At 32.9% G+C, this 18,239-nt stretch overlaps 2 protein-coding genes across 2 annotated transcripts; one reads left to right on the forward strand and one right to left on the reverse strand.

Annotated features, from left to right (window-relative positions):
* Positions 1 to 2,827: 2,827 nt before the first annotated feature.
* LOC118046034 (protein BIG GRAIN 1-like B) lies at positions 2,828 to 4,682 on the reverse strand. The gene has a single exon (XM_035054796.2). The coding sequence runs from the start codon at positions 4,380 to 4,382 to the stop codon at positions 3,018 to 3,020; it is 1,365 nt and encodes a 454-aa protein (XP_034910687.1). The 5' UTR covers positions 4,383 to 4,682; the 3' UTR covers positions 2,828 to 3,017.
* Positions 4,683 to 16,109: 11,427 nt separating this feature from the next.
* Positions 16,110 to 16,475, forward strand: LOC118046042 (uncharacterized). Its single transcript, XM_035054805.1, has one exon. It carries the CDS (start codon positions 16,110 to 16,112, stop codon positions 16,473 to 16,475), a length of 366 nt encoding a protein of 121 aa, XP_034910696.1.
* The last annotated feature ends 1,764 nt before the right edge of the window (positions 16,476 to 18,239 follow it).

Raw genomic sequence — 18,239 nt, forward strand, 5'->3', positions numbered from 1 at the left:
TTACTTAAAATTTTAAATTATATTTTTTTCTAGAGAGGTTTATACCGGTTTCTAAAATGTTTCAACAATCAATATCTTAATAAGAAAGTTGAGGTACTATTTTTATTTTATATCTTATTCAATGATAATAATTAAAAAGCACTAAACTTGTCTAACCCTACTTGAAAATATAATTATATAAAACCTGATTTAGCTAGCTCGAATCATAATTGGGTAGGTTAAACCATAAATTGACAAACTAACTTATGTTAATCAAATTTTGTTTTTAATAAAACAACATTATTTTTAATAAAATTTATAAAAATGGAAATAATGTTAATTTGCACAATTGTTTTTGAAAAAATTAACTAGATCATTTCATATATGAAGTGACCATAAAATTATCGGAGTATATTTATCCTATTCAACTGAGTTTAACTAAATTATTATTTTTTTAATAGTTTAAAGGAAAACCCGACCAAAACTAAATTTCAAATTAACCGGTTACCAAGGCTAAGATTGATAAGCATAGTTTGGTGGACAGAACATCAACGTGATTAGACTAAACAAATGAATGACAAGAGGGGGCTAAGCAGTTAGGTTTGTTTTTTTCAAAGGAAACTTCACTTCACGCCCACGAACATTATTCTTCTCATCATTGCTGCCATTTTCCCCTTCACTAATATTTCTAGAATAAGTTACTAATATAGTTTGCACTTGTTTTTCAAGCTAAGTGTGTAGTGGTTTTTTTAAAATATTTTTTAATTATAAATATATTAAAATAATATTTTTTATATTTTAAAAGAAATATAAAAACAAACATGTACTCAATTTTTAACTAATTGCGGATGTTATACTACTTTGAACCATCCCATTTAACATTACAAATTAATCTCTGCGTTCTCATCACGTATTAATTACATATAGGTCCACTATTATTAGGCCTAGTAGCGACGAACCCCTAGCCTCTTACAAGGATTTCAAGTTGAACTTAGTTCTAGCCACTTTTAATAATCATTGCTTCTAATATTCTCAACTTGATCTCTGTAATAAATTCTTTCTACTCGATCGGTGCTTTTGATGCATGAGGAAGGGAATTGAGCAGTAATTGTCACTCAAGAGCTAGCTCTTGATCTTGTTTTCATGGAGTATAGTATAATAATGCAACTCGAGACACCATATGGCAAAATCAAGAAAGATATACTGCACGTAGCAGCATAATTAGGATGGAATGTTGGATTCTTGGAGGCAAGAAAATTTTGTTGATAGGCATTTTCATACTTGAATGATGCCCTGTGGGCATATCATGTCTCAGCTCTCTATAAAGACTTGGATGAGCATCTTCAAAAGATATATTAGCAGGATTTTGAGGAGAAAATGAAACAGGAAAACGTACAATAATTCTCAACATTGCCTTACCCCCTTGTCATCAATCAATGTGGTGATTTGCTATCAATCAAATAATTTGTTTAATTTCCAGGCGAAGACAATGTCGCATGCACGTATAAAGCCAGTGAAGGCAATCAAATCACCAACTTCGATTTTATTTCATTTTTTCCTTTTCTTTATTATTATTTTTTTTTTGATAACCCGTGGTGTCCGGGCCAGCTTGCGCGCACCACAACTGATTCCCGAGTTCACTGAACATCCTGCAAGTCCAGTAAGCATGTAAGGCACCGCGGGGATGACAGGCATACACAAGTAGGGTTTAAAACCGAAGGATGAGAACAAGTCCCTTCAACCACTAGGCCACAACTCCATATATGCTATTTTTTCCTTTTCTTGAGATGGCGAGGAGGTGTTTCAGAACCCGTTTAGTACTGTAATAACGTTTATTTTATTTCTGTCCAATAAGAAGATTTATGTTAGAGGAAGGCTCCCTTTAACATAAATCTTCCTATAGGACGGAAATTTTCAAGTGCCACCTGCGAACATGGATCTACAGTTCATCAGAACTATGCAATCGTTGTCGACAGTAAACCCATTTGATATTTACAGCTATTTATTTATTGATACGTACAGCTATCCTATATTAATTCTTAGGGCCACCAGCTTCTGTTACCATGTCTTGCACCATACTGCTTCTTTATTGTTGCCTCTGAACTTGAACAATTTCTATGCCTGCCTCTATATGAGATTCACGCAATGCATTAATTCCTTTTTTTTCTCTCTCTGTTTTATTTTTTTTTTAGGTTTGAAGGAAAGAGAACAACTGAGGCCATAGGATCTTAGGCTCGTTTTCTCTCGATCCCAACATCTATCTTACCTCCTTCACGATTGAATTTGAGATATTCTAATGAAAATAAAGTATTTTTTTAATATATTTCTTTAAATGAAAGTTTTATAGGCGATGATGGAGAGGACAAAGTAAAAGCTCTCACTTTCTCTATTCCCATGGGCGAAGATCTGCCTTTGCCTTTACCATCACACCCTCTTATTTTTCTTGTGATTACGATCTCGAATCTTTTATTTTTCTTCTTCCTTCACTTCTTTCTTTATCTCTCTTTCCTTTCCTTTTCTTTTCCTCTGTTCTATCAAAACCTGTGCTGTCAGTCTCTCTCTCCCAGTTAAGATCACCATCAAAGAATTAACACATCCCCACTTGTTTCTTTTCAGCAAAATCATATTCTCTCTTCTTTATTTTATTATTGTTATTTTCGAAACTGAATCATTAACATTAGCTAGGCAAATATACGCATTCAGGGCTGAGATTTGGCCAACTTCCTGCATAATTTTATCATCATATATCCCCTGAAATTAATAGCACCGAAAAAACGCATGGAGCCAGGGCATTGCATGTGACGAGTAGGGAAAAACACCAAAATTCATGTAGCATGGAACAGAAAGATTGTTCTAATTGGAGCCATTAGAGATGGCATCAATCATTAAGAAATTAACTATATTTTCATATACCATCACCTTTCACCATTCCTATGATTCCCAGTAACCTCGAAAATGGATCTTCACATTGGATCCATTATGGAAAAAGAAAAAGGAAAATACTTGGTACTTAAGCTCATCATAGTTATTATTAGAAACTACACCATCAAGCCATTAGCAATGGCACGATTTGTATCAAGATGAGTAGTTTCATACACAGGGAGCTCTTCAGAATACCTACGATCTTTTCCGATTACTGCAAGATGATCAAGCTCGAATAAATCCGAACTCGAATAACTTGCAGCATCATCATCCTCGTCCTCATCTTCATCCTCAAAACGATCATTGTACTTTCCGCCAACATCTATCTTAATAACATCATTTTTCTTCTTGTTTTGATGATAATCTTTCAAGAACCCTCTCGCCACTTCCTCAATTCTCCTACTCTTCTCCACTACTTGGTACTTAAGCTCATCATCTATTTTTCTTGATGGTGATTTCCCAATTTTCCATGCTGTTGACAGAGAAACAGACTTTAGACTTGATTCTTCCACATCATATAATGATTTGTGTCCGACTGGCCTGCAATCTTCATCAACAATTACACTCACAGGGTAAAATCTGACACTCCTTTTAACCCCATTGCGTAATTTCTCCCTTGTCGATGGCGAATGCTTGCTCAAACAGGATCTTGAGAACGATGAAGTAGAAGAGCAGGTTGATGCTTGCCCTGATTTAAGTTTCCTTTCTTCATCAAAGTTTCCATTGGTAGGTGAATTCTTTGATTTCTTTGTGTTCCCTGTGGTGAAGAGGGAATTAAGGAAATTTGCGAGCTTGCTACCCGGTGAAATTGGCTGTTTCACCTTCTTTAGATTGCTGTAAGTCTTTAAGGCTCTTGATTCGGGCTTGATTAAGCTCTCTTCAAACCTTGGTGCCTGCTCTGAAGCAGAATTGTAGTGGTAATCATCGAACATATGCGCTTCCCTCTGTTCATAAAACAGAGTCTTCTCTGTTTTTCCTGACCGAGCCGACGCGCTTGTCCTGACTGGCTTAGGCCGTGGTGGATTGAAAGAAGAAGCCCTTGAGAACCCACCATACATGGATTCTGTATCAGAAGATGAGAACCCACCAAAGCTAGAATCTGAAGAGGTTGAAGTGGAGCTAAAAAACAGGACATCTTGGTCAAGATCATGATCAAGCTGTGATTTTCTCTCGAATTCTACCAGGTTTTGCCTCCTCTGTTGAGTGATGAGCTTTTGACTCACCTTCTGTTCCATCCATTTTTCGATCAAACAAGCTCGTTGAAGAGCTGAAATCCCTTCTTCTCGTTCAATTTTAATCGCACTAGTACCTTTGTTTTGTTTCCTCGGCATTGTTTCTCGATAGAATTTCAACTCTTCATGTTTTGGTTCACCATCATCAATAGAACGGTAGATTTCATCCAGAAGAGATGAAGAGAAAGATGGGTTCTTGATATAATGCTTGTTGTATCTTTCCTCCATTGTTTTCTCCCACCTATGCATGCTTTCTACGTTGGAAACGAGTACATCAAGGAGAGATAAGGCTTAGGGAAAACGTTTCACTTTTGTTTGGGTTTTGACAGAGACTCAAAAGCTGCAATACCGGCACAAAATAGGAGTTAATAGTCATGAAAAAAGAAGTACATCAGAGAGATAGTAGCATTATTTAAAACACAAGCAAGTGTGCTCTCTCTCTCTCTCCCCTAGCACTTATCTAGAGATAGAGAGAGGGTGATGGCTAATGAGCACAAAATGTCACGCTTGACTGAGACAGGAAAAAAATGAGGAAGAAAGGAAGGATGTTTGCACGCCTCGAAGATGAAGAGAATGGGAACAGAAGCGAGGGGCTTTATAAAGGGATGCTTCCATGCGCGTGTCCATCCTAATTGCAGCCATTGCCAGCTTGGAATTTTGCTTACTTGGCACTGATTCTTTGACCAGTTTATCCCCAAACTACCCCTACTTTAATGCTGCATACCTTGAATGATCACCATCCAAATTTGAATTTCAAGCCGTTGATCTTGTTGAAGTAAAGATGCATGCATGGGTGATTGTAGTATGTGGTGATCAGACGAGAGAATTTTTTTTTTTAAATGTTTAATGGTGGGTCCTTGTGTTGGTGAAGGATGGAGATTTGTTGTTTGTGTGAAGACTAATTTTAACACGTAGATCTAAGCGTTGATTTGCAAAGGAAAAGCTGTGGAATCTATATTTTTGGTGAGTTATTTATTTCTCTTAGAGGTTTGGTGCGCGGGAAATGCTATTATTAATTAATTAATTAATTAATTTTAATATGTAAGAAGTATATATTTGAAGCAAGTATTAATGGAATAATTCATTTGAAAATAAGATGTATTTAAAGAAGTTCAAGGCAGATGGCCCGACACGATTGTAAATACTATTTTATTATATAAATAGAAAAGCAGAATGACTAGGTAACAATAATAATAATAATAAATAAAGAAAAAAAAAATCAAGGAATTCATGAAAATTCAAAATACTATTTAAGGTTTAGATTTTGATATATATTCAAGAAAGAAATATTCTTAATTACCAAACCAATCAATCATATTTCTTTCTTAACAAAGAGTTATTATTATTATTATTTTTTAATCAATGTGGGTGTTCAGTTAACCTGCGTATATTTCGACTAATCCCACAGGCCTTAAAGTTAATAACTATGTAAGCCTCTAGTTGCTATTATATTATAAATTACAGGACTCGAATTTAAAATTATAGGGAGAGCAAATCCTTTAATTTTAAGTTTTTACCACTGAATTACCTATTAAATAATTAACAAAGAATTATTTTCAAATTATATGTTGAGGTAATATAATTTTGCGAAGGTTTCATATTGATGGCCAAAGTCTTGCAATTTCCTCAAGAAAAAAACTTATCTTACAACATATATTTTATAACTCATTTTGCAAAACAAGCACGATTGTCTCTTAGAATTCTCAAGAGATTCATTTGATCTTGATGACGCATTAGAAGTAGCTAGTTTTAGTTTTTATCTTGTTTTCCATGATATATCCTCACCAGGTGATTAGAAGTCTATAGTTAAACTTGGGTAAGCATAATGTAATAATTCAATGGTGAATCCATAGATGATTAAGATACACATGAGAATTTAGTATTGAAGTTACAGTAATTGATTTTTAAAATATTTTTTACTTGAAAATTTATTAAAATAATATATTTTTTATTTTTTTAAATTTATTTTTTACATTAGTATATCAAAATAATATACTAATATAAAAAATTAATTTTTAAAAATAAAAATTATTCTACTTGGATCCCATTGTAAACAAACAGTATTTTGAATTTGAAACAGGCCCTCTTACCATAAAAATAAAAAAGGTATCTATGTATCTAATTGATGGACTTTAATCATGGAAAAAAAGCTTTTAACCTAGCTTTTAACCATGGGTAATTAAACTGTGGAGCCGGAGCCGGAGCCTGAGCCTGTGGTCTTTAATCATGCAAATTTAACCTGAGAGCCTCATGCGAGCGCTGGATTTAATAACGGTCCTCTCGCATCTCCTCAAGTTTAAAACACATTAGGCAATGGGTTTGCTGATTCAAGGTTCCCGGCATGCTGCATCATTTTTCCATGACAATAAATAAATAAATAATAGAAGCAGCCCTTATTTTACCTGTGTTCAAACTTTTCAATTTTTCAATTTAGTACGTATGTTATCCGATTTTTGTTAATATCTATCTTTTTTTTTTTACTATTATATAATATATGATTTTGTAAAATTAACAGATACAACAATCTACTTTTCCCATACATAAACGGAAGGCATGCATATCACCCATGCTTCTCTTTGTTTTCTATAACAGCTTAGGATTGATTTATAATTGGTCAAAATTTTAGAAAAAATGATTCTCGTTGAGATTCTAGGTTCAGCCTGCGTGTATATTTTTTTTTTATTTGGGTATCCTCACATTCTTTTTAAAAAATAAAACTAGTTTCATTTAGGGTTCGTAACTGCCCTTTTCAATAAGTGTATTTTTTGAATATCGAACTTATATTTTTATTTTTATAAGAATATAACAGTGTCTTAACCGTTAGACCAATTATTTTGTAAAATGAGATTTTAAGTTTAGCATGCTGAAAGTTTTTATGGAACCCACTAATTTTGTTTATAATTTCATTCAAATTTTTCTAATTCATATATTATTTAATATTAATTCAAAAGATTTTTATAAAAGCACAATTAAAAACATGTCATACTGAAAACTCTTAACACATAAGTAAAATTGAAAATTCTTGACAAACATAGAGTTGAAATGTTGGGTTAAATAAATAAATAAATTACAAATGAAATTGTCATTATAAAATTTCAAATAAATTAGTTAGTTGCCCTGCGAGGCAATGACGCCATAAGAAAAAAAGAGTCTTAGAAGATGAAAGACATTCGAGAGAACTCAGTAGACATATGCATGATGAATAGTAACCAATGGAAACAAAGAAAATCCACAGATAGATGTAGTCATTTTAGCTAATAGTGGAAAAGGGAAGTAAATTGTCTCTAGAGCGACCCGACACCGTTTCATGTGGCGATACGGGATAAGGGTCCTTTATGATATGAGATCTTCTAGAGTCTACACAAAGAATTTAGCTTGAAGGTAACTGCATTGCACATATTAATCATAGGGAATCTCTAGTTATAATGGCAACTAGAAAGAAAGAGAAAAAATAGACAAATAATTAGAATTCCTATCCTTTGAAAAATGGTGGCCTTTTGACTTTGATAGCGAATACAATAAAGTAATCACATAAGAACATAAGAATATACCATTCCAATATCAAACGCAAGGGATTAAATTCTTGATTTTTACCACTCTTTTAATGCAAGATAAAATATCAAATCTAATGAAATCAAACATGAACTACACATAAAATATCATCGTCATTGTCCAACCATCCTTCTTTAGAGATTTATTTATTTTTTATTTATATATATACACATAGTATAACATGCACCATATAAAAATATAATAAAGAAAATATGTTTTTCAAGTGTCTAATCAATAATGAATCGCCAAGGGTGTATTAATTAGAAAACAAAAGTTTTGAAGGGCTTGGTTAAAAATAAACTGCTCATGAATGAATTGATTAGAAAAGCACAAGTTTTGAAATTAATTGGTCAAAACAAACTGTTTATAGATGGACCAATTAAACACAAAATTTTAAAAGGAATCAATCAAAATGAATCATTCATGGGTGAATCGATAAAAGATAACATATGTTTTGAAATCATTTAATCAAAACAAACCTCTTATAGCTGGACTAATTAAACTCATGATCTTGAAAATATCATTCAAAACTAATTACTCATGGGTGAATTGATTTTAAATATATATGTTTTGAAATCAATTGGTTAAAACAAACAACTCATTCATGGATTAATTAATTTAAGATTTTGAGAAGAATAGGTTAAAATGAACTGCTTACAAGTAAACCAATTAGAAAAAAATATGTTTGAAATCATTTGGTCGAAATGAAACACGGTTGATCAATTGAACGCAAGATTTTGAAAAATGATCGATTGAAAATGAACTACTCATGGATGAATCAATTGAACATGAAGAGGTGAAATTAATTCGACAATCATAAAAATTCATCTTATATCAATGGTTAGACACCAAAATAATTATATAATCAATATTCATCGAGTCATTTCATTTTGTGAGTTGAACTCTACAATCAATATTAATTAATATTCATTGAGTGCTCTCGTATCAAAGAATAAAGTCTTATAATTGAAATCAAAGTAAAAGTCCAAAATATTATTTGAAAAAACACTTAACAAGATACATCATTCAAAATCAAACAAGAAATCAACATATAATTGCACGTGATAGCAATTAATTGAATAATTAGTCATACTAATCCACGATCGATCGATCATTCAAGCATCGACTCAGCAAACACTAGGAGCGACATTCCTCTCAGTTAATCCTCAAAAATTAAATCACAGCCTCATCTTCTTAGTTCCACCATAAAATTATTATTTTTTTTGTTGTATTTATGTGTTTTGAATTAGTTAGAAAAGACTTGATTAATTTCTCATTTGTCTACATATTTTTGTTCAGTAAATTCATTAATGACTTAATTAGTAGGGGTGTCTTCACTATAAATAGGTAATGTCATTACAAGTACAATACGAATGAAACCCATATATGTATGAGAAGCTAGTAATTTTACGTAACAGGAAAGAATTAGAAGAAGAGGTTAATTCGAGAGTTTTGTTAGGTTAAACTATGATTAATTTATGTTTACAGAACCAAGCAAAATTTCTCCCTTCGACTAGTTGTGAAGAACAGCACGATCCTTTTCCCTGTATACCATAAGCCCTCAAACATAAACAGAATGTTTTGAGTTATTCCCATAATGATCCGAATTGATGGCTCATCAGACAAAGCTTCACTCAAATATGAAAGGTTGAACTTAAAAGACACCCCATTTTTATATTTGTTATTCTTTTTATTTTCCTTTTTCTTTTTTGGGGGGTTCATGCACATGTTTCGAAGCATTTTTAAAAAAAGTTTAAAATTTTTTATTTTTTATTTTACTTTAAATTAATATATTTTTGATGTTTTAAATTATTTTGATATATTAATGTCAAAAATAATTTTTTAAAAATAAAAAATATTTTAAAAAATAATTGCTACCATACTTTCAAATATCCATTTATAATAATGGATTTCAAGCTGAAATGAGAAAGAAATGACAAAACGTAAGCACGTGGATATTGATTTTAACAAATCGCTCTCTAATTGTCCCCCCATTGCAAGGACTAAATTAACAAATGAACTTCACAGATGTTATTGTCTAGAGAAAATTAATTCTTGTCCCCGACACCCTGCTCACGAACTAATCACAGGGGAGCAGAACTGGAATTAGGACCTACACCTTGCCTCCTTAGCAACGTTAACACGTGACATGGCATGGACTCACACCTGATCATGCCCCTAGTCAGCTTTGCCTTTGAGAGTTTCAAAGGGAGGGAAACATTGCACATATATTCTTAGCATATGCCAGCCCTGTACGTGGGTCTGTGACCCTCTCCTTGATAAATTGTTTCATGTGCATAAGATTACATTTCTTACTTGGTGGTCCTGCAACATTCTCCGTAGGATACCAGTGAAATGTATTCCTTTATAAACTTTGAAACCAATCGGTTGGTTATATATAATTTGAACCTTGTTATTTTTAATATATTTAATTTTAATAAAAAGGTTTTATTTATTATTAGTATTCATCAATTATTTAATTAATAAATCTAATATTTGATTAATGAATTTAAAATAAATATAAAATTATTGTGATAAAAATGATTTGCAAAAGAAAATTATAAAGTTATTACAATTATAGGATTCCTATTGCATCAAAGAATTATTTTTAATATTCATGGTTAATGTTCTATTAAGATTAGACATTAATTACACCCGTTGAGATTGATACATACTATCTTCTTTTTTTTTTTTTTTTTTGAAAAAAATAGTTGTTCTCATGAATTGAGGTATGAGGGATATATGAAACTAATATGTAGGTGCTTGTTAGATAAAATATATACTGAAATGACCTGCATGAGAATTTTATATGGCAAATCAATTGTGCCTATGAAAATACTTACATAATAATTGTGTAAATGATCCTTAGACTTGAGATAATCAAGTTATCTTATTCAGGAAATACTATATTTTAATCCTACTACATGTTTTCCTAATAAAGGGTAACAAATAAACAAATATTAGATATAATATGAACAATATGAAGGTATTTGAGTAATCATGAGATTTGAAAAGAGTTTCAAGTCATATTTAAATAATTAATGACTATGATGTTGAGAACAAACATAATTTGACATCGTAGACATACTTCATGATATAATATCTAAACTGAAATATTTTTTATAAATAGATAATAATTATCCTAAAAAACTAATCACTGAAAGGTTAAATCAAGCCACTTAAAACTTTTCTAATAGTTTGAGGATTAAAACATGTTATTAGACTTTGTACTTGATCTTAAAATGTAAATCAATTAATTTTTAAATTGATAATAAATTAATTTATTTAATTCTATTTTATTTATGATTGTGATTTATTTTTGGACCAATTTATTAAGAAACCTAATGGGTTACACTCACAAAAATCATTGGTAAAAAATTATAATGGAATGATTAATCAAGTATGACTTAACTGTAAATAAATTTTATAAATTGAGGACTAAAATATAATTTATACAGGAAATTATAATTATAGACCTAAAAAAATCAAGTATATACTTGATTGAATAAATTTTATAAAATTATTATGAAATAATATTTGTGATATTATTTAACAATAAAAATAAATTTTACCATTTTTAGAGTTTTCAAATTTTTTATAAATAAAATATCATCCCTCTTATTTTCTGAATAATTTAATAATACAACAATACAAAACATTTGAAAAACATAAAAGAAAAGAGTTTGTACTAGAAAACACAGCAATATCTTTCTTCTAAAAGAGTTAAAGAGATTTATCACTTGTGATTTGTGTTAATTATTATTAAAAACCAAACACTTTAATGACTTATGATTTATAATAATTCTTCTAAAAATATTTAATTTATTATTTTCACTGTAAATATATGTTTCAAGAAACCCAATTAAAAAATGATACAAGGGTGAGGATTTGAAGGGAAAAAGCTAGCTATAGCTCATGCGCTTGGTCTAACTAGGCAGGCAATAGGTGCTAGTTGAAGGAGGAGGGGTGAAAGTTTTGAAAGAGATTAATTTTTGAGTGGTGTTGTTGGGGATCCCAATATAAGACAGGAACAGTGCTCTTTTCCCAACAAAGCAAAAAAGCAAAGGGATAGGCAAGGCATCTTCTCTTTCCTTGTTATTTAGTGCTCTCATCCTCTGACTGTCAAACATGAAAGGGAAGACAAGGAGGCCTCTCTCGCTCGATCTCTTAATGTTGCTGCTTTCTTGGGGTCTCTATCACTCGATCGCCATACTCATGTGCATGCATGCTTCATGCCCCCTTTCGATTCATTCCTCTTCATATGTTGAATGAATCTAACTGGTGATGAATTAATTAGCATTAACACTTGGGACTCTTGGAAATCTCAGAGGAACAAGAGCGACAAAATGTTTTCTAGGGATTGATGAGGAGGACAATAAAAGAGAAGATCGATGTTGTGTTGTTAGATATAAAAAGAAAAATAGATGTATTTTGCGATTTGTTATTTTGTTTTTAACAGGGATAGGACAACACACTCATTAACAAAACCATTGAAACCTGGCCTTCAAGAATGGGCGTCTCTCTCCTCTCACGTAAACCTATTCAATATTTTTGTAGCGTTAAGCAAAATGTAATCCCATGTATCATCTGAGCCCAACTTGGCCATTAGAAGGTCTCAAGTTCGAGCGAAATAATAATAATTCTAAGTTGTCTTAAAGAGAATGCATCAGCCAAAATATGGATAGTTCACTTTAAGAATTCTGGAAATTTAATTGTTTCAGTCATATGCGGTGAAGAGATACGGTTAAACAAGTGAAGAAGAAAAAAAACGGAGGATGGTAATGTGAATTGAATAAGGATATGGTGATTATGTTAAATGTAATTTTTAATTCTCAATTATTGTTAGCTTTTATGCCTCTTCTTTTCTTAGTTTTCCCTAGATTGTGGAAGTCTAAGTGCTCTTAGACTTCATTAATTGAGGCCTTATTATATAAGTCCTTTTCTCTTTTTGTGTATTAAGTAAGGAAAACTAGAACAAAGGAATAATAAGATCGCCTCTACCATTTATCCTTCCAATCTTTTTTCTTCTCTGTTTCCGCTATTATTTCCAACAGATTTGGTATTAGAGCAAGGTTTATTCTATGGCTTCTTCTTCTAACATTTCTACCTTCTTTTAAACAACTACATAGATTCCTATCTTTGATGGAGAACATTATGAAGGCAAGAGAAGCATGAGTTATATTGAGAAATGAATTCCAGGGCTTTTAGAAAGCCATTTCCATTTGGCTGCAGAATTTATGGAGAGAATATGAAAATCTTACAATGAAGGATAGTGAGTTGGTTAAAGATTTCTCTTCTAGAACTACTGAAATTATCAATCAAATCAAAATTTATGGAGACAATATTTCTGATAAAAAAGTTGCAAAGAAGATTATCAGAAGTTTACCATAAAAATTTGAACATATAGTTGTTGTTATTGAAAAAACAAAAGATCTGCCAAGATTTTCAATACATGAATTGATGGGATCTCTTAAAGCACATGAACAAAGAGTGAACTAGTATAGCAAGCAACCAATGGAGCAGACTTTTTAGATTAAAGCTAATTTTTCTAATGGCAGGGGAGTAAGTTTTCATCACGATCATAAAGGAGGAAGAACATTTTTAAAAAGAGACTTGTATGAAAGAGTAGGTGAACGTCAAAATCATAATAGAGGCAAAAATAGAAGTAGAGGAAGAAGAAGAGCGAATTTTCAACCAAGAGTAGGCAACAATTCCTATTGCTCTATTTGCAAGAGAATTGGTCATGAAACTTGAGATTGTTTCTTCAAGTGTACTAGTTGTAAAAATTCCACTCATTCTGTCAGAAACTTCTAGCACAAAGACAAGGCAGATGGCTATAAAAGGAACAATACAACAAATTATTCAAAGGAGGAAGATCAACTGTTCTATTCCTACATGAATGCAAAACACAAAGAAGAAGAAATCTAGTATCTTGATAGTGGTTGTAGTCATCATATTATTGGTGATCGCTCAAGCTTTGAAGCTCTTGATGAAGAGTTTTCTTCTCATGTTGAACTTGGTGACAATAAAAGAGTGGAGATCAAAGGAAGAGGTGATGTTGCAATCCATGCAAATGAAGGTAATAAAAAATGCATCCATGATGTGTTTTACTCTCTTAGCATTGGTCAAAATTTGTTGAGTGTGGGACAAATGATGAGAAGAGGTTATAGACTGGTTTTTGATGATGCTTAGTGTGAGATTTATCATAAGAACACAAATCAGAATGTAGTAATAGTCAAGGTGAGTTCTAATAATATTTTTTCTTTTAGCATGAAATCACTTCATAATATTGCTATGAGAAGTGAGCATTTTGATGATTCTCAACTTTAGCATTTAAGATACATACACTTAAATTACAATGGCTTACAACTACTAAAGAAGAAGAATCTAGTTTCTGGTCAGCCTTCAATTCGGAACCAAGTTGGGATTTGTGAAGGATGTGCGTATGGAAAAATGTATTGTTTTTCCTTTCCAAAGACTACCTGGAGAGCCAAAGCACCACTTGAATTAGTTCATGCAGATATTTATGGCCCTACGCGAACTCCATCTCTAAATAATAAGAGATATTTCTTACTCTTTGTTGATGATTATTCTAGGATGATTTGGATTTATTTTCTTAATAAAAAATCAGATGCTTTCCTTGTCTCTCTCCAATTAAAAGCTCTTGTAGAAAAGCAAAGTGGGTGCCAAATGAAGACACTAAGGACAAACCATGGGGAGAGTTTATTTATAAGCCTTCTCTTGATTACTACAAAGAGAATGGCATTCAAAGGCAACTTATAGTCAGACATACACCTCAGTAGAATGAAGTTGAAAAAAGAAAGAATAACACTAATGAATAAATGGCAAGAAACATGCTAAAAGGAAAAAGACTTCCTAACAAATTTTGGGCAGAAGCTATCAATACTGCAGCATACATTCTCAATCAATCTCCAACAAAGACATTCAAAAATCAAACTCCATTAAAAGTATGGCATAACAGAAAGCTTGATGTCAGCCATATTAAAGTATTTGGGAGCATTACTTATGCTCTTATTCCTCCTCAAAGTAGAGACAAGTTTGATAGGAAAGGGGAGAAGCTTATCTTCATTGGCTATAGTGATGAATCAAAAGGCTTTCGACTTTTCAATCCTAAAAAGGATCAATTATTGTTGTCCAGAGATGTTATCTTTGATGAATCTACTGCTTGGAAATGGGAAGATTATGTTAATCTTGAAACGACAATGCTGGAGTTATTTCAAGCTCTAGAGTAGCCTGATGGTTCCAATTATCAAATCAGAACTGGTTTAATTTTGCATAATGGAGGAAGCTCATCAAGTTCTATTGATGAATCAGTCTTAGAAACTCCTCTCAGGAGAGTTCGTTCATTAACTGACATATACAATTCTTGTCATGTTGCCTTCTTTTTAGGTGAACCTCAGAATTTTGAAGAAGCAGTATTGATCCTTAACTTCATTAGAATGGTTTCAGCATAAGTCAATCCAAATCATCACTCTATATAAAGAAGAAGGGAGAAGATTTTCTAATGATTTGTCTCTATGTTAATGATTTGATTTATGCAGTAACAAGTATGGATTTGGCTGCAGCTCTACCATTTATCCTTCCAATCTACTTTCTTCTTGTTTCTGTTATTATTTCCAACAGATTATGCCTCGGATGAGTGCATTTCCCTGACTGTTGTGGTTTTAGGATACCAATGTCATCCTTTTGTTTTGGGATAAGATCAAGGTTGAGATATGTTGGAAGATTGCTTCATGAGCTTGCAAAGAACCAGTCAAAGAAGAAGTAGTCAAAGATTTATTTATGCTATGTATTTCCTGTTTTCATGCAAATAATTAACTGCGTCCTAGTCTCTAGGAATTAGGTGATCTGTTAGTATGTTAACAGATTGTAGCAGGATTTTTATGCTTTATTGTAGCATTTCTGTTTTGTTTTGCAGTATAAATATCTGTAAAGATTGCAACATAAAGTGCAATCATATTCTTCAATTCTCAGCCAAAAAAACAGTAAAAACTTCTACTGTTCAGATCAAGATTTCTGGCAATTCTCAACAGTAACAAACTGTTACTGTAAACATCAAAACTGTCCATTCTTTCTAACTTTCATTTTTCTTTTCTAAACACTGTCAATTGGTATCAGAGCTAATTTCTTAAAGGACCTGTGATGGATAATGAAGCAAGTTTTTCTCACATTTCTTCTCCAATCTTCAATAGAGAAAATTATTAACTTTGGGCAGTAAGGATGGAAACCTACTTGGAAGCACTTGATCTTTGGGAGGCTGTCGAAGAGGATTATGAAATTCCACCACTGCCAACTAATCCTACCATGACTTAGATCAAGAGTCACAAGGAGAGAAAAACCAAAAAATCCAAAGCAAAGGCATGTCTAGTTGCTGCTGTCTCAACAACAGTTTTCACAAGGATCATGTCCCTAAAATTTGCCAAAGATGAATGGGATTATTTGAAGGAGGAGTATGCAGGAGATGAAAGGATACGTGGAATGCAAAGCCTCAACCTCATAAGAGAGTTTGAGCTGCAGAGGATGGAGTCTGAGACCATCAAAGAGTACTCAGAAAAATTGCTTGGAATTGTCAACAAGGTGAGATTGCTGGGCACAGACTTTACTGATTGTAGAATTGTGGAGAAAATCCTTGTTACGGTGCATGAAAGATATGAGGCATCTATAACTACCTTGGAGAACACCAAGGATCTGTCCAAGATCAATTTGGCAGAATTGATAAATGCTTTGCCAGCTCATGAAGCAATCTTCCAACACTCCTCCTTGCTTTAGGAGCTGTAAACTCTAATCTTTTGTCTTAAAAATTCAAACCTGTTTACTGGAAGTGGTTTAGTAAACAAATCCGCTAATTGTTCTTCAGACTTGCAATATATCAACCTGACATCACCATTTTTCTGCACCTCACATAAAAAATAAAGCTTGATGTTAAAGTGCTTTGTTTTCCCATAAAACATAGGATTATGTGAGATTGTTATAGTTGCTTGATTGTCAACTGAAATTTCAGTTGCTTCCTTTCCTTCCATATGTAAATCACGTAGCAATTTCTGAAGCCAAAGAGCTTGGTTTACAGCTGCTGTGGCAGCAATGAATTCTGCCTCTGCTGTAGATTGAGCCACCGTGTCTTGCTTCTTAGATGACCATGAAAATATAGCTGACCCTAGGTTGAAACAAAAACCAGAGGTGCTCTTCATGTCATCAATGGATCCTCCCCAATCACTGTCCGAAAATCCATGTAGTTTTAATTCCTAACACTTCTGAAATTTGACTCCATAGCTGCAGGTCCCTTTGATGTACCTTAGGATTCTTTTGGCAGCTCTCATGTGAATTTCATTCGGACAATGCATAAACCGAGATAGTAAACTTGTTACATGAAGTGTGTCGGGTTTAGTTGCTGTTAAATACAGCAAACACCCAATCAAGCTTCTGAATTTCTCTTCATCCACCTTGGCAGTGCCATCTTCTTTGCTGAATTTGTCCTTTTGGTTCATTGGGGTAGTTGTTGGCTTGCAACTTTCCATATGGAATTTCTTCAAAATTTCCATTGAATACTTCTTTTGACAAATGAAGATTTCACCTTTGCCTTGTAAGGTTTCCATTCCCAGGAAGAAGCTCATTAGATCGAGATCAGTCATCTCAAAAACTTCCATCATATTCAGCTTGAAATGTTCAACTTGCTCTGTGTTGCTCCCTGTCACCAAGAGATCATCAACATAGAGTGAAATTATAATCACATCATTGTTGATGCTCTTCACATAAAGAGTTGCTTCAGACAAGCTCTTTTGAAAGCCAGCACTTGTCAAATAATCATCAATCCGACCATACCATGCCCTAGGTGTTTGCTTTAACCCATAGAGAGCTTTTTTCAGTAAATACACTTTGTCTTCCTTCCCTTGAATTTCAAAACCAGCAGGCTGCTTACCATAAATTTCTTCTTGCAATATGCCATTGAGGAAGGCAGATTTGACATTTAACTGGAATACTTTCCAGTTCTTTTGAGCAGCAACAACAAGTAAAAGTCTAATGGTGTCCATTCTTACTACAGGTGCAAAAGTATCTAAATAATCAACACCATAGATTTGTGCATACCCTTTAACCACCAGCCTAGCTTTATGCTTGTTGATGGTGATGTCAGCATTCAGTTTAGTCCTGAATATCCACTTCACGCCAATGATGTTTTTTTCAGGTGGTCTGTCAACAAGTTCCCATGTGCAATTCTTCTCAATCATTGATATCTCCTCCTGCATTGCTTTCTGCCATTATGGACTTTGTTTAGCTTCTTCATAGCCTTTTGGTTCACAGAGGGCTACATTGCTCCTTTGATAGACATCCTCAAGTGATCGAGTGCCTCTTGTTGGTAGATCATCAAATGTTTCATCTAGCAATGGATCTGCAGGCTGCTGGTTTCTTTGTGAGTGTCCCTAGTCCTATTGCTCTTCTTCATGAGGCTGATTATTCATTTGTGATTGTCCCCAGTCCCACTGATCTTCTTCTTGAAAGTGGACATCCCTGGTAACAACCATTTTTTGTGTTTGAGGA

The sequence above is a fragment of the Populus alba genome, chromosome 18 (genome assembly GCF_005239225.2).
Source record: "Populus alba chromosome 18, ASM523922v2, whole genome shotgun sequence".
Taxonomy (NCBI): domain Eukaryota; kingdom Viridiplantae; phylum Streptophyta; class Magnoliopsida; order Malpighiales; family Salicaceae; genus Populus; species Populus alba.

Bases quoted from the DNA above. Each gene is read 5' to 3' on its own strand.
- LOC118046034 (XM_035054796.2), bottom strand. From the start codon at position 4,382: ATGCATAGGTGGGAGAAAACAATGGAGGAAAGATACAACAAGCATTAT.
- LOC118046042 (XM_035054805.1), top strand. From the start codon at position 16,110: ATGTCCCTAAAATTTGCCAAAGATGAATGGGATTATTTGAAGGAGGAG.